The following is a 21,452-nucleotide window of genomic DNA, read 5'->3' as shown; positions in this document are numbered from 1 at the left end:
CATACACAAATCTCATAAATCAATAAGTTCATCTCAACTTATTTCAATCTTACTAAGAGCATAAGGGAAGGTAATCAGTGGTTATATCTGGCACACACTTTCACATTGTGAAGATTTAGTTCTATCTACAGACTGATCCTAAAATATACATTGAACACCAGGCAGAAGCATTTAAGTATCAATTCACACTTCATTACTTTTAGGATCAAAACTTTGATAGTGATTTATATCATTTGGCTATATAATTATGATACAATAATTTTGAACAGTTTCTGGTGGATATTTGAATGAATAAGGATTCATAAAAACACTGAAAATGCAAAGTAAATTAAAAGAACATGATATCAAAATATTACAAATATATGATCATTTGGAGAAAATTACATCTGAGTGGTGAAACGGTTTAAAACAATGACCTATAGAAATTAAAATTCTCTGGTAAACCTTCACCATTTTACCGCTGTGAAATATATCTACTAGGAATTTCTGGAGTTTAAATAATTCTCTACATTGATACTAGACAAAGTTAATGACTGTGTGATATGGTTTGGATTTGTGTCCCTGCCCAAACCTCATGTTAAACTGTAATCACAAATGTTAAGGGAGGGGCCTGCTGGGAGTTGACTGAATCACAGTGGCAGATTTCTTCCTTGCTGTTCTCTTGATAGTGAGTGTATAGCACCCCCTCTTCCTCCTGCTCTGGCCATGTGAAGACATACCTGCTTCCCTTTCATATTACATATGACTGTAAGTTTCCTTAGGCCTCTCCAACCATGTTTCCAGTATAGCCAGTGGAACCATAAGTCAATTAAATCTCTTTTCTTTGTACATTGCCCACTGTCAGGTATTTCTTTATAGCAGTGTGAGAACAGGCTAATACACCATGGGATCAGAATATTCCCCCAAATGGATTTTCTTTATGGATCATAATAAGTAAGCTTGAAATTAATTAAATATAAATAATTTTAAAGAAAACAACAAATAAGTATGAAGTTGCTATTAAAAATTCAAGTTAACATATGAAAACAAATGAATAAGAACAAAATGATTCTTCCATTTAAGACAGAACAAAATGATTCTACCATTTAAGAATCAATTGTAAATTAGGTGTTTTAAAACACAAAAATATAGTATTTATAAAGGTCTCCAAAATATTCATAAATCAATATTTCTATGTTTTGTAAGGAAAGGATAATTAGATATACTAAGCATTGTCTTGAAGTCTAGAGTTATTCAACTTCTTGACACAAATTGGTCGAGTAAATATAAGACCTTCAAACATATTAAGTGCGGTAATCAGGAAAGGAGATTAATGCCGTGGCCCATAGCAGAAAGCGGAAATATTCAAGAATTTTATCTTCATAAACAGAAAAAAAGTTTCTTCATAATTCATATTCTCAATTCGCCTAGTTATTGTCCAATTTTTGGTCATGTATTGCTATACAAATAGGACCTATTTATACTTCAGGAAACAGAGGAAAAAAATGAAAGTCCCAGACTTCCACATTTCCATTAGCAATCCTTGATAAAATTCTGCAGTATTTAACTGAGCAGATGATATTGAAATGGTTTCTTTCTTGTTTTATTATATTTTATCTTAAAATTCACTGTTTCATAAAAATATCATTTATGCTCTACCCAAGGGAGAAAAAGTAATCTTTAATTCAAAGAAAAATCTTCTTTGTACCATTAACATTATTCCATCTGTCTTTTAGCGTAGATACAGAAGGAAACTTAAAATACTGTGTATTCCTCCAGCATTTTTTTCTATGTTCCTGGTTATATTTGTGGTTCTTCATTTACTCTTTCTATATTTGGTTGTATAAATAAAAATCCTCCACAAAGCAGGCTGCACCATCAGTTAATTGACTTTGACAATATGTTAGTAGGTACAATCCAGTATAGTACATAACGTAAGCCAAATGTACCTGGAGTCGAGGATGAGCATAAAATTCATTTAAAAAATCCATAAGTAAATCAATCTTCAGTGAGCTGACACACAGGACGACATGCTTTTCAGTTTGAGCTCTATGTCGACTATAGTTTCCACCTGACTTTTGTCTCTCCATCCACAAATAAGCCAACTGTTCAAACTGTAATATATTTTCCACATGTGAATGAAAAACAAGGTAAGGAAATAAATAAATCAATGCAATACATCTATTGTTTATTAGGTACTTTCAATTTCCCAGAAGGAACTCATTGAGATTCTAATCGTCAGTGTTCCCCTTCAACAACAGACTTTTCATATAATTTCTACAGGGCTGCAAATGCCTCCCAGGGGCTTCAGATCTCTAAGGAAACATATTAACATGATTTTGCTATTACATAATAACAGGCCACAAAGAGGTTTGTACCTCTGCTTTATGTCCAGTAGAGCTGAGTGAAACAGAAAAGCCTCATTGTTATTTTCCCACACTCTCTGTCAAGTTCTAACCACACCTCATGCAATAGGAGTTACTCTTACCACAACACACAAGGCCACATTCTAGCTGTACAGTAGCCAGCAACTGAGGAAAGTGAAAGGTGCAAGGGAGGGATGTCAAGAAGAAAGACATGCATAGATTTATTGGAGTAGGAAAGCCATTTTTGTAGGTATTATATTCAGATACATTGCAGCCAAAGTTTTGCAACAGAATATGCAAGTTTGATTTGCATTTCCCCATAGCCTGCTTCTGATCTGCCCACACATGGACACCCAGGGCTTATTATAGGAAAGAGTTAGAGATTGCATCTACTTATTTTTAATTTCATTTATATATCTGTCCCTTTGCAACCTCCCTACTCATTCCCCAAAGTGTCACATAATATTTACATACCATGTTCAGACTTTTTTTTTTTTTTTTATAGAGATGGGATTTTACCTTATAGCCCAAGCTCATCTGGAACTCCTGGGCTCAAGTCATCCACCTGCCTCAGCCTCCCAAAATACTGGGTTTATAGGCATGAGCCACTGTACCTGATCCAGATTTTGTTTTATTTGGCCAACATAAGTAATTGATTTGTCTTCATTGCACTGTATGACTTTGTGGTTTATTTTGAAGAACCAAGAAAAATCAACCCTTCACAACTTTATTTCTTTGATGTAACATCCTACGATTTAAAACTACATTATTCTATATTTAATATAATTAAGTACCTTATATTTTTAAAAAATCTTGAAGGATTGAAATAAGATGAGGGCTGTCAATTATGACTAGAAGAATAAAAGAAACAACTTGGTGTTTCTAATAAAATGTAAAATGACATTTCTGCAGTAATTTATGTAATTGATTAAATGTAATGATAGTATGTGTTAGTAAATTATTGTTAGATAAGCCACTTTCCATTTTTTATAAATGTGGAGGATTCAATTTCATGTCTCCGTACATTTTTATACAATGTAAGATGGTTATGTTTACCTGTATGGGTAGAACCACAAGAGCAACACAAATCATAGCAACGACAAAAAGCTTGGAGGACCATGTTTCAGGAGTGACATCCCCAAAGCCCACAGTAGAAAACGTCACAATGCAGAAATAAAGGGAGTCAAAGAGATTCAGCTTCTTTCCTATTCGTTCCAGATGTTGGATCCCACAAATGCTAAAGAAACAAATATGAATTAAAATTAAATCTTTCAAATAGGACACAAAAGTTCTCATGATTATTTTGTTGAAAGCCAAAGCACATTTCAGAAAGCAATTTAATAGGCTCTTATATTTTATAATATATTTTTCTAAGAAAAACATAAGTAGTAAGTTATTTTCCTACATTGTCCAGATATGCTCTTATTTCGATTAGTGACCAAAAATGGTAGTTAAAATATCACATAGTATATTTGAGTAACATGTAGAATGAACAGACAATCTCATGGGTGATACACAAAGACACCAGACGAACATCGAGATCAGAAAACGCTACATCGAATCCCTACCAAAATACAAAGTCTTTTCTTTTTCTTTTTTTATAATTTAGGAAGAAGAGAAAGACAGTAAAAGGCTTGAGGAGTTAACAATTGCCAAGTGCTATGGTTAGAATGTTGTCCCCTCCAAAACTCAAGTCAAGAGCAAACACACTCAAAAGCTAGCAGAAGGCAAGAAATAACTAAGATCAGTGCAGAACTGAAGGAGATAGAGACACAAAAAACCCTCCAAAAATCAGTGAATCCAGGAGCTGGTTATTTGAAAAAAATCAATAAAATTGATAGACCGCTAGCAAGACTAATAAAGAAGAAAAGAGAGAAGAATCAAATAGATGCAATAAAAAATGATAAAGGGGATATCACCACCGACCCCACAGAAATACAAACTACCATCAGAGAATACTATAAACACCTCTATGCAAATAAACTAGAAAACCTAGAAGAAATGGATAATTTCCTGGACACTTACACTCTCTCAAGACTAAACCTGGAAGAAGTTGAATTCCTGAATGGACCAATAGCAGGCTCTGAGATTGAGGCAATAATTAATAGCCTACCAACCAAAAAAAGTCCAAGACTAGACGGATTCACAGCCAAATTCTACCAGAGGTACAAGGAGGAGTTGGTACCATTCCTTCTGAAACTATTCCAATCAATAGAAAAAGAGGGAATCCTCCCTAACTCATTTTACGAGGCCAACATCATCCTGATACCAAAGCCTGACAGAGATACAACCAAAAAAGATAATTTTAGACCAATATCCCTGATGAACATCAATGCAAAAATCCTCAACAAAATACTGGCAAACCAAATCCAGCAGCACATCAAAAAGCTTATCCACCATGATCAAGTGGGCTTCATCCCTGGGATGCAAGGCTGGTTCAACATATGCAAATCAATAAATGTAATCCAGCATATAAACAGAACCAAAGGAAAAAACCACATGATTATCTCAATAGATGCAGAAAAGGCCTTTGACAAAATTCAACAGCCCTTCATGATAAAAACGCTCAATAAATTCGGTACTGATGGAACGTTTCTCAAAATAGTAAGAACTACTTATGACAAACCCACAATCAATATCATACTGAATGGGCAAAAACTGGAAGCATTCCCTTTGAAAACTGGCACAAGACAGGGATATCCTCTCTCACCACTCCTATTCAACATAGTGTTGGAAGTTCTGGCTAGGGCAATCAGGCAAGAGAAAGAAATAAAGAGTATTCAGTTAGGAAAAGAAGAAGTCAAATTGTCCCTGTTTGCAGCTGACATGATTGTATATTTAGAAAACCCCATTGTCTCAGCCCAAAATCTCCTTAAGCTGATGAGCAACTTCAGCAAAGTCTCAGGATCCAAAATCAATGTGCAAAAGTCACAAGCATTCTTATACACCAGTAACAGACAGAGAGCCAAATCATGAATGAACTCCCATTCACAATAGCTTCGAAGAGAATAAAATACCTAGGAATCCAACTTACCAGGGATGTAAAGGACCTCTTCAAGTAGAACTATAAACCACTGCTCAGTGAAATAAAAGAGGACACAAACAAATGGAAGAACATACCCATGCTCATGGATAGGTAGAATCAATATTGTGAAAATGGCCATACTTCCCAAGGTAATTTATAGATTCAATGCCATCCCCATAAGCTACCAATGACTTTCCTCACAGAATTGGAAAAAACTACTTTAAAGTTCATATGGAACCAAAAAAGACCCCACAATGCCAAGACAATCCTAAGCCAAAAGAATAAAGTTGGAGGCATCACGCTACCTGACTTCAAAATATACTACAAAGCTACAGTAACCAAAACAGCATGGTACTGGTACCAAAACAGAGATATAGACCAATGGAACAGAACAGAGCCCTCAGAAATAATACCACACATCTACAGCCATCTGATTTTTGACAAACCTGACAAAAACAAGAAATGGGGAAAGGATTCCCTATTTAATAAATGGTGCTGGGAAAATTGCCTAACCATAAGTAGAAAGCTGAAACTGTATCCTTTCCTTATTCCTTATAAGAAAATTAATTCAAGATGGATTAGAAACTTAAATGTTAGATCTAAAACCATAAAAAGCCCAGAATAAAACCTAGGTAATATCATTCAGGACATAGGCATGGGCAAGGACTTCATGTCTAAAACACCAAAAGCAATGGCAACAAAAGCCAAAATTGACAAATGGGATCTAATTAAACTAAAGAGCTTCTGCATAGCAAAAGAAACTACCATCAGAGTGAACAGGCAACCTACAGAATGGGAGAAAGTTTTTGCAATCTCATCTGACAAAGGGCTAATATCCAGAACCTATAAAGAACTCAATCAAATTTACAAGAAAAAAACAAACCACCCCATCAAAAAGTGGGCAAAGGATATGAACAGACACTTCTCAAAAGAAGACATTCATACAGCCACCAGACACATGAAAAAATGCTCATCATCACTGGCCATCAGAGAAATGCAAATCAAAACCACAATGAGATACCATCTCACACCAGTTGGAATGGCAATCATTAAAAAATCGGGAAACTACAGGTGCTGGAGAGGATGTGGAGAAATAGGAACACTTTTACACTGTTGGTGGGACTGTAAACTAGTTCAACCATTATGGAAAACAGTGTGGCGATTCCTGAAGGATCTAGAACTAGAAATACCATTTGACCCAGTCATCCTATTACTGGGTATATACCCAAAGGCTTCTAAGTCATGCTGCTATAAAGACACATGCACACATATGTTTATTGTGGCACTATTCACAATAGCAAAGACTTGGAATCAACCCAAATGTCCATCAGTGACAGACTGGATTAAGAAAATGTGGCACATATACACCATGGAATACTATGCAGCTATAAAAAAGGATGAGTTCATGTCCTTTGTAGGGACATGGATGCAGCTGGAAACCATCATTCTCAGCAAACTATCACAAGAACAGAAAACCAAATACCGCATGTTCTCACTCATGGGTGGGAATTGAACAATGAGATCACTTGGACACAGGAAGGGGAACATCACACACCGGGATCTATTGTGAAGAAGGGGGAGTGGGGAGGGATAGCATTAGGAGCTATACCTAATGTAAATGACGAGTTAATGGGTGCAGCACACCAACAAGGCACATGTGTACATATGTAACAAACCTGTATGTTGTGCACATGTACCCTAGAACTTAAAGTATATTAAAAATATATATATATATATCATCAGACTACACAGTTACACTGCTATTCAAACTGTGTTTTAGCAAATAACGCTTAGGAAGCTTTTAACATTAAGAAGCTTCCCCCTAAAAAGGAATACACTGACTTCATTATGATATACTGCTATGAATGTGCATAATTCAAGGATATCCAATAAAATGATATCAGAGGGAAAAAACCAATTGATTGCCATTGTACCATACTAAGAGGTGAGACCGTTAAGAGGTGTTTAGGTCAGGAGGGCTCCACCAACATGAATGAACTAACATTGGTATCCTGGGAATGGGCTCCCTCACATGCTTTCTCTCTCTCTCTCTCTGTCTCATGTGTGCTTCCTCTCTCTCTTTGCCTCTTCTACCATGTTATGAGATAGCAGGAAGACCTTCACCAGTCGCCAGCACCTTGATCTTGTATTCCCAGCATCCAAAACCAATATGAGCCAATACATTTCCACTTATTATAAATTACCCAGTTTCAGGCATTATCTTATGGCAGCACAAAATGGACTAAGACACCAAACCATTCTTAAAACAAGTCATTAAATGAATCGATCATTTGTACAAAGCTATTGATGAGGTGACAGTAAGGGCGTGGTGTAAAAGTTGTTAAATGTCCTCAAATTAGAAATGTGTCAAAATAACATTAGGAATAACGTTGCTATTAGCAAAAAACAGTAAAGTGAGACTATGAATAATAAAATATGTTGTGCAATGTTGGAGGAAGATGTAAGATTTGCAACACAGCAATCAGTGCATAATTGCTATGGTTTGAATGTCTGTGTCTCCTCCAAAATTCATGTTGAAACTTAAATTCACAATGCAACATTATTTAGAGGTGGGCTTTAGGAGGTGATTAAATCTGGGGCTCTCAAGAATGGGATCAGCAATCTTATAAAAGTGTTGGAGGGAACTAGCTAGTCCTCTTTTTGCTCTTATGCCTTCTGCCTTGTGAAGACACAGCAACAATGCCTCACCTTGGTGAGAGAGAAGGCTTTCACCAGATACCAAATCTGTGAGCCCTTGATCGTGAACTCCCCTTCTTCTGGAATTGTGAGAAATATATTTCTGTTGTTCATAAATTACCATCTCAAGTATTTTATTACAGCAGCACAAATGAACTAATACAGAAATTGACACTGAGAAATAGGGTGTTGCTATAACAAATACCTAAAAATATGAAAGCAGCTTTGGCATTAGGTAATGGATAGAGGCAGGAAAAATTTTAGGGTACATGACAGAAAAAAAGCCTACATTTCCAGCGTTTAAGGGCAATTTTGGTGAAGGCTCAGAAGAAAAGGAGAGTAACCTACCTCTTCTTATAGATTATTTAAACAGACATGACCAGAATATTGGGGGAAATACCTACAGTAAAGGCCTTTCTGATGAGTTCTTAGACAGAAATGAAGAATATCTAATTGGAAACTGGAGGAAAAGTCATCCTTATTACAAAGTGGTAAAACTGGGTAATTATGTCTGTGTCCTAATATTTTGTGGAAGGCACAGTTTAAAGGTGGTGAACTAGAATATGCAGCAGAAGAAATCTCTAAGCAAAGTGTTCAGGGTGATGTATTGTGGTTCTTGACTGCTTTTAGTAAAATGCCAGAAGGGAGAAATGGATTAAAGATGAAATTTATAATCAAAAGGGAAGCAAAACCTAATAATTTGGAAAATACCCAGCCTAGTCAGATTGTAAATAAAAATTGTGATCCTGAAAAAACACTAACAGTATGTCCAAGCAACCATGTGATATGGAGACTCTTGTGAGCTAAAAAGAAGCCAGGTGGTCTTCATCAAGACAATGGAAGAATAATCCTGAAGGCATTTTGGAGCTCCTCCAGACTGTCACTCTCATCACAGGACTAGAGTGTGAAAACTTTGAGGGCAGAACAATTTCAACAGAGAAAACCAGGACACCTTTGGGGCCTCAAGAGTTGGCTTTCTTCATTCCGGTGCAGTGCTCTTCGGCCACCCCAAGTGCTGGTCAAGCAGGTGCAGGAGTGACTCAGGATGCTACTATGGGAGTTGGAGATGGTAAACCTTGGTGGCATTCATGTGGTGCTAATTTTGCAGAGGCGGCAAAGGGCACAAGCTGTGAAGGCATGGTTACCTTTCCCCAGATTTCAAAGGATGTCTTGGAGAACTTGGGGTCAAGAAAGAGAACTACTGCAGGGGTATGGCCACACAGAGAGTCCCCATTAGAGCAATGTGTGGTAGAGCCATAGGGGTGGAGCTATCCCTCAAACCCCATAGCTGTAGTCACCAGCATGAAATGCCAGTGTGGGAGAGCTGGGGATACTAGACCCCAACCCTACAGGTGCTGCTGTGTGGTCTATGCCAAGCAAAGCCTAGAAGATGGGGCTTCCCACGGCCTGATGGGGGCCAACTCCTCCCCAGTGTGACCAGAAGTCAAGACATGGAGTCAAAAATTAATCTCAAACCTCAAGATTTAATGTTTTTTCCTTGTTGGATTTCAAACTTAATTGGGACTTATTACTCATTTCTTCTTGACTATTTCTCCCCTTTAGAATAAGAATGTCTATCCTATGCCTGTCTCGCCATTGTATTTTGGAAGCACAAAACTTGTTTAATTTCACAGGCTCACAGCTGAAGAGTAATTTGCCTCAGGATGAATCATGCCTTGAGTCTCACCCATATCTAATTTAGGTGATATTTAGATGAGACTTTGGACTTAGAGTTGGTGTTGGAACAACTTAAAACTTTAGGGGCTACTGGGATGAAATAAAATGTATTTTGTATGTGAGCAAGACATGCATTTTGATGGGCCAGGAGCAGAAGGCTATGGGGTGAATGTTTGTGTCCCCTTCAAAATTCGCATTGACACTTAAATTTCATAATGCAACGTTATTAAGAAGTGGGGCCTTTAGGAGGTGATGAAAAGTCGTGAGAGTAGAGCACTCATGAATGGAATTAGCAATCTTATCAAATTGTAGGTCAGAACCAGCTAGGCCCTTTTTGCCCTTCTGCCTGGGGAGGATGCAGTAGTAAGTCCTCATCTGGAAAGCAGAGAGAAGGCCCTTAAGAGATGTTAAATTTCCAACACCTTGATCTTGGCCTTCACAGCCTTCAGGATTGTGAGAAAGAAATTTCTATTGTTTACATATTACCCAGCCTCAAGAATTTGGTTATAGCAGCATAGACTAATACAATCATGGAATACTACTCAGTAAACAAATAAATAAATAAAAATTAAAAGAAGCCAAGTTCTGGATAAACTGCAAAAACATGTTGAATGAAATAAGTCAGATATAAAAGACCATATGTTGTATGATTCTGTTCATACGAAATGTCCAGAGAACAGCCAGCAAATTAGTGGTTGCCTGGGACTGTTGGTGGGAATGTGGTGGTGAAAATGTTCTAAAACTGAATTGAGGTGATGGTATATATCACTTTATGTATATAACTTTGAATATACATGAAAAAAATATTGAATTTACACTTAAAATGAGTAAATTTTATGATACATGTATTATATCCCTATAAAGCTATTTTAAAAATCAGTGTATATTTGTGAACTCTCACTATGGCTTATGGGTACACCAAGCACATGGCTCAATTATGACAACCATGAAGAAATAAATATTCAGTGTTTACTTTCCAGAAGTTCCTTTCCCAGTCTTTTAAGATAATCTCCTTATTTGTCTAAATTATGTAGCATACATATTCTATTGTGTTTATGCATATATATATATATGTATATACATATATACACATATTTTGGTACAGTCAAGAATAAGTTTATGAATGGTTATGTAGATGGGTAGGTACATAACTAGAAGGATCAAGAGACAGAAGAGAGAAAGGAAGATACACGTCATCATTTTAATTGTTTACAACTTTTGTGTGAGTTTATTTGCTTTTTTTCCTTTTACTTTAGTCACTTCAGGTCTCCAAAATGGCCCAGCAAAATCGCCCTCGTTTTATGCTTACAAATTTTGTGTGAGTTGCCAGATTGTAAGCACACTTAAACCAAGGAGTTGATTCATATCAGTTTATTGGCACAGCTACCTCTATGGAATATTGCCAAACTAATTATAAGAATATTCAGATGTAGCCTAGTATTACCAAAAATGGAATTGTATAATACTTCTGTGAAGTCAGGTTTTAAAATTTTATTTAAAATAACATATGTTTGACAGTGTAAACAATTTTTGCTTAAATTCTTTATACTTCACTAGAAAATAGAAAGGAAAGGAAGATAACTTACATATTTTTAAAGATTCAAATATTGAATGCTTACTTTTGCTTGAGTATGCATTAAAAGCCAATCTCTGACTATAGTTAAAATATGTATTTCCTAATTCAAACATTTATTTTCCAGACCTAAATTATCAGAAAAGTCTCCTACTGTGCTTTCAGGTCTTTTGTCTGTCCTTTTAACATAATGTACTCATAAAGGCAGTATTCATATTCTTTAAACACAGCTCAACCTCAGGTTCAAAAAGCTGCGGGATTCTCACTGTTTAAAGAAACTTCTATAATCTGTAGTTTGATAGAATATTATAATAGCTGCCAACAAATCAAGTCTTCATATGTTCAACAAACCCTTCTTTTGCAATATAATATTCCTGTACCACCCGTCAAGATATGAAGTCTATGTCTTCAGGTCCTTGAATTTGAACTGGACTAATGACTTGCTTTGACCAATAAATATGATGGAAGTGACATCATGTGGTTGCAGATGCTAAGCCTTAAGAGACATCGCAGCTCTTTTTCTCATTTTCTTGATACCCCGAGACCACCACACTGTGAAGATGGTGGTACAGTCTACTAGAGGATGAGAGGCCATGTGGAAGAGAACTAAGATGTCCTACTTGGTTCTCTTCCAATTGCCAGACATGATAGTAGGGCCATGTTACATCTTCCATTTCTTCTCAGGCCATTAGATTGCTTAAGTTGAAAGAGTAATTAAGGTGAGACTGGCAGAAAATCAGCCCTGGAAATCAACCACAGAATTTTGAGAAATCACCAACTAGCTATTTTAAGCCACTAAGTTTAGGGGTGCTTTGTTATTCAGCAGTAGATACTCTCTCTCTCTCTCTCTCTCTCTCTCTCTCTCTCTCTATATATATATATATATATATATATATATATACATACACACACACACACACACACACACACACATATATATATATTCCATATATATATATGATTATGGAATACAGCATCTGGATCTAATTTGCTTCTTTCTTAAACTTTTGTCTCATTTATCTCACCTTCACTATTTGGACTGTTTACTTAACATAATATCATTTGAAATAGTCAAGTACTAAAAGTAAGTAAAATAGGCTTTACTTTTCCTAGTAACTAGTATTTATAACTCCAGCTTTTGTTTCAGGTAGTAATATTTAAATATAATAAATGAAAAATTGGGGAATTTGAAATGCTTTTGATTTACTTACTGAAATTCATTCTACATATGTAATGTACAAGTAAATAATAAACTAAAAATTTATCTTTTATAAAAAAAATTGCATATTCCAATATAAGATATATTTATTTTAGTCACATTTCATTCTGAAAAGTCTATGCCAATAACGTATTTCAAAAGTTTTTATGATTAACTTTGCTACCATGTAGACTTACAAATCAAATGCTTGACTCATAATCCTGTTATGTTTAGTGAATACTGCATACTCTGATAAAAGTTCAGTCAATCAGTTCAGTACATACTAAAACATTCAGACAACTGTCTAGGCTATGTTTTACGGAAGAAACAAATTACTCCACATTAGAGACAGAATTGCCTGTGATAGGTATACAATCTGGACTCCATTGTCACTTTCCCATTAACTTTTGCAACTACTTCCCTTTTTGTTATCTTGTGTTTATGTAAAATATCACCTTCTCAAAGAGTTGAAATTGTTTAGAAGGGAATTTTGCAGAAATTTTCACTAGCTTATCAAATCCTAAAGGTAGAATGTTCACATTATTTAAGAAAAAATGTCTTCAAGCCTCACCAAATTCTAAACATTTCATTTAAAAAGTATTTTTAAAAGTACTTGTTCAGAGTTTTTTACAAAATGATACTAAGACATGGAGAAGTTTAATTTAAAAACAGAGATTAGGCTGGGCGCCTACAATCCTAGCACTTTGGGAGGCCGAGGCGGGCAGATCACCAGGTCAGGAGATGGAGACCATCCTGGCTAACACGGTGAAACCCCATCTCTACTAAAAATACAAAAAATTAGCCGGGCGATGTGGCGGGCGCCTGTAGTCCCAGCTGCTCGGGAGGCTGAGGCAGGAGAATGGCGTGAACCCGGGAGGCGGAGCTTGCAGTGAGCTGAGATCCGGCCACTGCACTCCAGCCTGGGCGACGAGTGAGACTCCGTCTCAGAAAAAAAAACAAAAACAAAAACAGAAAATAGACTGTTCTGATTCACATTATATAGTCATAGCATCATTTTCTGATACCCATTATAGAGTACCTATACACAACATGTGTAAAACATTGTTTAATTGCATATTATTTTGGTTACTGGCAACACAACTGGAGATGTTTCAAAGATAATAAATATAAAGACTTATTTTACTGCTCTGTGGTAATCATTCAAGTAAAATATATCCTTATATATAAACTATCTCTTCAAAAAACAATTCAGCTAATTGTAGGAAGGAAGAGAAGAAAGTGTGCCTTCAGGACAGGTGGATACACAGACAGTTGACTGTTACTTATATATTATATAATAATTAAACCAAAGACAGTATTAGAATTGAAAACATATTGGATTTGCATTATGCACAAACATTAATATTTCACTAATACATATTAGTTATTTTACCTAGATCTCTGAATCCTAAAACATGTTACATAAAGATTTGAAGCAATACGTGATAATTAGGCATTGTAATATAGAGTGTTATCTTGTTTCATTCACACATGTCTTTGGAGCTATTATTAAACGAAAACTGTCTCCTCTCTTTCATCATAATTAATGAATTTTGGTGAGTTCTTCTTTTGTGTCTGTATCCAGAAATAATTTTAATGATAAGCAGAGATTTTCTGATAAATTAAATACAAAATATACTCAAATACAGCACATTCATAAGCATAATATTCTATTTTGCCATATCATAAAAGAGATGCATCTTTTCAGTCAGTTAAAACCAAGTTAAACAATTTAAATTACAAATTAAATTAAAGTAGCAGGAGAATTTAATAATGTCTCATTAAAGCAAAAATGATCATGGTTGGTGGATTTTAGTAAATACTTTGGTATGTTTATATATTCTAGCAATCAAATTAAATATTGTTTCGTGACTGGGAACTATATATGTATACATATATATTAGCTTTCTTAAAATGCTTGGTTTTGGTAGTTATCTAATTGTAACACACATTTTGTTTATTGTCCTATATCCCCTGTCTAAACATTTTAAATTAAAAAATTTATTGCGCTCTAAAATATAAAAAATAAACCAATATCACACCATGTTCTATTTATAATTCTTGCTTAGCTAATGTATATCAAAGTTACTCTAATTCATTTATACTCATTTACTTTCAAATGAAAAATTGCAAATGTAATATCTTTTTATTAGAATTTCTCTATTGCAAAAATACCTATAAATTTTAACTAATAATAAAATCATGTATATATACTAACACATGCTATAAAATTTTACTTAAATGTTTTATAACGGAAAAAAGTTACCTAACATTATAAAAGTTAGTCACATTTATTCATACAAATAAATTTATTAATGGTTTACTAGCCAAGCATTGTACTGCATGTTACAGATGCAGACATCAATAGGACAAAGGTCTTTCACCCAGTCAGGGTAAAAAAAAGAGCTTCTAAAATCTAAAGTGAATGATTATGACCTCACTTTACTATTACTAATAATATCATAAATTAATAAACGGTTTTACTTTCTAATACAGTGCTAACCTAGGTAGGTTATTCAAGCTTCATGCTCCTCAATTGAAAAGCAAATGTATTAATAATAATATTAACTTCTCATTGGCTATAATGATAAATAAATGAGCTAATGCTCTATGAAATGTCTGGGATAGAAAAATGTTCAATAATTCAGTAGTAATTTTGTTATTTATAGCCCCAGCATGACAGAAATGGAATAATAAAAATGAATCAAATATATACACAACAGTGGTATAAAGCTTTGGTTTCTATTTTATAAAAAAATAAAATGCTACTGCTAACAATAGAGTCGGGGATTGAAGAGAGAGAAAGTGGTGATAAAAAAACAGTGTTTATCCCTCTTTCCTAGGGATTCACTAACAAGTTTATTAGCAGCAGGACACCATCCACGGATTAATGAGTAGCTATAATCGTATCCTTTCTCAATGCTGCGAGTCCCAAGGGTTATGGAAGTGGAAATATGGGCGATCATAGAAGGCTCCAAAAAAAAAAAAAAAAAAAAAGAAAAGAAAAGTTAGGCAATTTGCAAGGTAAACCCATAATCTTTAACTATTTACAAAGAATAGTCATGCTGAGATTAGGTGACCTTTGGAGGATTGACTGCCATCATTTACAGAAACTGACAATGAATTCTTGGAAAAGCAGTAAGGGAAAAAAGATTAAGCACTATTTTAGTGCCAGTATGTCAACATCAGGCTAGTGACTTGTTTTAAAGGATTACTTATCACTGACATTAACTGAATGAAAGGATTTCATTTGTGATTATATAAAAGACAGTATATCTATATATCCTATATGTGTATATTTATACAAGTCACTAAGTTATGTAAGTAATATCATGATATGTTAACATTTAAAACCTAAATTTTAAAAGGTAACATTTTGAAAAAAATTCCCATAGAATTTTCTCTTTTTATATTACTTAAAACATATATTCATGCTCACTATTAAGATTTAAACAGATATTTAATTTTATATGACTTATGGATTTTATATTTTGTGAATGTTAAGTATACCCATTTATTAAAAGTTTATGCACTTTGGGAAGCAGACAAATCCTGCCATTCACATATTTATCTTTTTGCATAATGGTGGTCAATATTCACAATATTGAGTTTAAACTGGGCTTGGGCTTTCAAAACTAATTCACATGGTAATTTCTGTTTTACCGTGACTTAGTTTTATGTGAATGTCCACTTTGGTTAATATCTGTTTTAAAGAATATTGTCGCAGAATAAAAATCCTTCAAGAATTTTATATGCTTATATATATATAGTATTTTTTTCTAAAATTCAGGTAAATACATGTTTATATTATGCATACAATAGAACAAAATGACAAATGGCTAAATTTGTCCCTAAACACCTTTTCAGAACTTGATTACAACCAATGTACAACAGAAAAATACAGAAATTTCCTGGGGAATTTCACATACTCTAATAATTCCCAACCATATGAATAGAAGATTGAATGTATGACTAAAACCATATGAAATAAATATGCCCCCTTGACAAGTATATTGTTTTATCTGGTTTTCAACCAATAGTTACTGATTTTCCAAATATGACCTACGGATAGTAGGGGATAAAGGCAATGGTTAATAATGACATAAAGCAAGAAATATTACAGAAAACTTTTCAGGTAGAAGGTATGAAAATATTTCCCTTTTGGACACGCTGAATTTAACATTCCTATTAGATATCCTCCAACCATTTGCATTTTGTATTATATTAATATATACCTGTAGAAAGCCATTTCTTACACTCCTTGGTTTACATCCTACTTGAACTTGTTTACAGTTCTAATCTTTTCCGTTCCAAAACAATAGTAATATGGACTTGTTATTAAAAGACATATAATAACACATGGACACTGGGAGGGGATCATTACACACCAGGGCCTGTCAGCAGGTAGGGGGCAGGGGGAGGAAGAGCATTACGACAGATACCTAATGCACGTGGGGCTTAAAACCTGGGTGATGGATTGATAGGTGCAGCAAACCACCATGACACATGTATATCTATGTAACAAACTTGCATGTTCTGAACATGTATGCCAGAATGTAAAGTAAAATAAACTAAAGACATACAATAAGGATACAAACGAAGTCGTATATTATCCTACCCCTGTCTACCCTTGAGGTAATGTTTAGCGTCTTTTTATTTGTTTAATATTTTGTTTGGTTTTAATTTTTAATTTAAATGAACTTACAATTTTATCCTGGCAATTTATTACCACAGGATTTTTTAATCCATCATTTTAAAGTGAACTTTGTCTTCAGTTCTGTATTTCATTGTATGTATATGTTCCTTGACAATCCAATTTGGTGGTAAATATTAAGCAGATACAAGATTCTGCAGTCAAATACATTTGGCAACTCTGGGTTAAGTATAGTTTTTTATCAAATGACTTTTCAGATTTTTTTAGTGAGCTAATATTTATTGTGGATCTCTGAGGATGGATTAATTTTATAGGATTTACCAAACATATCTGCCAAATATTTTGGATTATACAGAATATTTCAAAGAGTTAGGGTTTTATGGAATAAACTTTGAGAATGTGAGCCTATAGTTTGTGCTTTGTCTTAGTATTTTAGAATCACAGTTTACCTTAATCATAAAATGACTTGAGTAACTTTCATCTTTGCCTATCATGTGGATTACACAGCCTTGGAGTAACTGTTCCATAAAGGAATTTAATAATGAAACTGCCAGTCCCTAATTTTTTTTTGTTTTTTCATGGATATCCAAATATATAACTTAAAAATACAACATTTTAAAAATTCTCCATCTCTACCCTTCATCTCAATTTGATTCCACTTAAAAACCCGTAAGTATGCATTTTGGTATGACCTACCATTCCTTCCTCAGATCCAAAAAAAAATCAATATGCCTCACTCAGCATCTCTTTTACTGAGTTCCTACAAATCTGAACCTTGAGATTTCTGACAAAGTACAGTCTATACATACAGCCCCACAGCAGCCAAGCAAAGCACTAGATAAGCACAGAAGCTTCCTCATCCTGCTCAGAAAGAAGCTGGGAGAAGACAGATTTTTTTCCTAAGTACTGCAATTATTTTGAAATGTGGCTCACCAAATTGAGCATGCCATATGGAAAGGAAGACTCAAAACTGTAACTCATTAAAAAAATTAACATTCCACCTTTTTGTTAACTGAAATAGTGTTAAATCTTATTAAGAATAATTTTAGTTAAAGAAACTAAATACCTATGAAACATCTTAACACATTAACTGAAAAGTATTAGGACCCATTTTGCAGTATCAAGATTTATGACATATATCATAGCTGGCCTTTCATTTCAGATTACCCTTAGAAGTAAAAAAATAAACATTTAAAAAGTATTCACTTCTTAAATCTCATTTTAACAAAATATTCCTCCATTTTGAATAGCTCTCTTAATTTATATATTTTTAAATCTACTTTTTTTTTTTTCCTTTTTTTCTTTCACCTAATGAGAGAAGAACCGCCAAGGCATACGACAGAAATTATCTAAGGCTTTGCCGACCAGAGTGCTAAGTGTTCTTTCTTACATTAAACCTTTCAACTAAATGGACTCCACATTGTCTATTGTCAGTCCTATAGAATATACTTCTTTAAACAAAATTCTGTTAAATTGCAATTGACTACATTTTATCTTCTTTCATCATTAATGATTTTTAAAAAAATAAAAGCATCTGCTAAACAATCTTTGTAGATTTTTTTATAGACTCAGCCTGTGGGTCATTACTATTATATATACAAATGAAATTGGGAGGGTTCTGTCATTAGTAGGAAAGATGGAGCTTTTAATCATGTAGTGTATTGTTCTGTTGAATCCTTAGGTCATATGCTATGCAAAGTATCTATTCATATTCATTCGTAAACATTTATTAAGAAATATGTACTGTGCCTTAATGTAAAATGTATTTCCCACTGTGAATTGTGAAGGAAGTAGACAAATAAAGAGACAAAACAATGGAATAAGAAGGATGATTAAAGTAGATCAAACCAGGTGAAAATAAGGAGACAGAACCATAATGGTCAAAGGCAATCGCATGGTACAGTCAATAATCAAGAAAATTCATCACGTTCATCTGGAAACTCCCATTCTATGAAACTCCAACATTACCAGGTTAAATCCTTATTGAGAAAAAGAACAGTTCTGCTGTACCACCGATAGAAAAGCTATTATAATTATTTTCATGTTTTTAAAACGAAATCACATAAGACAGTAAATAAAGGCAACCTGGTACTTAATCACTTTACCTTTCTACTAATAAATGAGAACACTTTTAATTTATTACTTCTTGCTTCTTGGAAAACTTATAGGATTTGCTTCTCCTGAAAAATGTGAGATATAAGTGCTTATGCTTTTATATTTGCTCTGTTGCAGACCACATGCATTTGAAAAAGTTTTGTTCTCCATTCACCTATTTATTGAGTACTACTAAATGTCAGTCACAGTACTTAGTACTGGCAAAGACACTGCTATGTAAAAACCAGCATGACTGTTTCCTTGATGGAACTTAGATTTTAGTGGAAGAGATAGAAAATAATGACTAATGTATATGTATACAACTATAGAAAGAGAGGCTCCAGAGTTATGATTTCCGTTCATAGTGAAATTTGATCTAAGCAGGTGGTTCGGACTTCAATGCAAGAGTCATGCTTAAAATAAAAAGGATGTCAGGCTTTCAACTTTTATTCAGTAGAGAAGGCAGAGCATTCTAGGTAGAAGGGAGGTTAGCATGATGGAGGAAGTAAAAACAAAACAACAAAAATAGGACTCCTAAGCAGAGAAAAAATTAAAATGTGGGATGAAAATAAAAACATAGGGACAACACTGTTCATGAAAGAAATTTAGAACAAATTAAGCTTTGTCTATACCCCAAGACACACGGAATATTTTAACAAGTATTAAGTATGTGGCAACACAGTCGTATTTGTATATCACAAAGGTCATTTGGACGTCATGAGACGAATGGTTTGGAATAGAGCCAGAGGGCATATAGGTAAGCCACATATATAGCTGTTGCTATAAAGACGTTATGATCATTCAGATAAATAAAGTGGTGACTAAGAAGTACAGAAGTGGATAGATTTGCAGGATGTTTAGAAGGTAAAATCTATGAGATTTGTTGATTGTGTATTCTGTAACAAAGCAGGAAGTGTTAAGAATGCCTCCTACGTATCTGGATTGCTCAAAAGAATGAGCAGTAATTGCTATCTCAGAGATGGGGACATTTTGGGAAGAAATATAAATTTTCTTTTGGTCATATTTAGTTTGAGGAGTCTAAGAGGAAATGTAACAGAAACAGTTGCATTTAAAAGTTGTAATTAAAGCCATAAAAACTGACCTAAGACTATTTATTTGGTCATCATTTTCAAGTTATTTGGGGGGCATATTTGTAACCACGAATGTAAAGAGGAAAAATTGAGGCTTCAGCTTGATTTTCCTTGCCCTCCACAGCCTTGCAGCCAAACATTATACACTGAGAGCAAACCTTAGATGAAACTCCATCACATAAAATAGTTATCAATCCCTATTTTGTAAGATCAAAGAGGATTACATATCAACAAACATATGGGAACAAACACATGGGGGGAAAAAAAGTTCGTACCACAAAAGTATGAAAATGTACTAAAGGCAGGTTCAATAACCAGCTTATGGAATCAGGTGACTGAAGGTGCTGTTAAATGGAAACAGGTTTGAAAAGGTTCCCTAAAGGGTTAGGCTACTGTGCTCACCATGTTCTTATAATCCAATTACACAAGGGCAGAGGCAAACAAACAATATTTTCTTGCCAACCACATGTCTTGAAAAATATTTCTAATTCATCTTATGTTAATTTGAAAGGATTTGGGCACAGAACTATTGACGCTTGAAACTGGCAATAGTCGGTACCAGTTCCTGATTAGAGTCCTTCATAAGCTCATTAGCCATCCCTAGATATTAATTTGTATGGACACATATCATAACACACTATCCATACCGCTATATTTATAGAATTACAGATAATATAACTAAAATGTAAGATATATTCCTAAAAGAAAAATATAAGAAGAAATGATAAAATTTAAAAAGGAGATAGAACTGATCCCTGAGGAACTACATCATTTGATGATGGCTCACAGAAGAAATGAGCTTGAACAAAAAAAAACATAAGAGAGACAGAGAGAGTGAGTGTGTGTGTTTACCTATGGGATATATGTGTGAGTCTACAGGTATGTATCACATGTCCACATGCATGTTCATAGCCTCCATGCACATGTAAATATTTCTTCAAATAAACTTTTCTCACTTTAATATTAGAAAGAACTTACACTGCTTTTCTGAACCCCACTGTGATAGCAGAGATTCCTTTCTAAATATACCTTTACTCCCTTCCCAGTAATACAATAATACAAAAGGTCAATCGTTCTAAGAATTATGTTTCCTTTTTT

The 21,452-nt window shown here is 34.3% G+C and overlaps 1 protein-coding gene across 1 annotated transcript in view; it reads right to left on the bottom strand.

Moving 5' to 3' along the window:
• The window catches only part of KCNT2 (potassium sodium-activated channel subfamily T member 2), a 405,225-nt gene that overhangs the window by 216,410 nt on the left and 167,363 nt on the right, over positions 1-21,452 (bottom strand). The window contains exons 9-10 of the mRNA XM_030937154.1: positions 3,402-3,582; positions 1,929-2,093 (exon numbers count right to left, since the gene is read on the bottom strand). Of these exons, the coding sequence (XP_030793014.1) occupies positions 1,929-2,093; positions 3,402-3,582 (346 nt within the window). The remainder of the gene's footprint in view (positions 1-1,928; positions 2,094-3,401; positions 3,583-21,452) is intronic.

Source organism: Rhinopithecus roxellana, chromosome 8 (assembly GCF_007565055.1).
Source record: "Rhinopithecus roxellana isolate Shanxi Qingling chromosome 8, ASM756505v1, whole genome shotgun sequence".
Lineage (NCBI taxonomy): Eukaryota > Metazoa > Chordata > Mammalia > Primates > Cercopithecidae > Rhinopithecus > Rhinopithecus roxellana.
The sequence above is the reverse complement of the archived record's forward strand: the minus strand, read 5'-3'. Positions and strand labels throughout refer to the sequence as shown.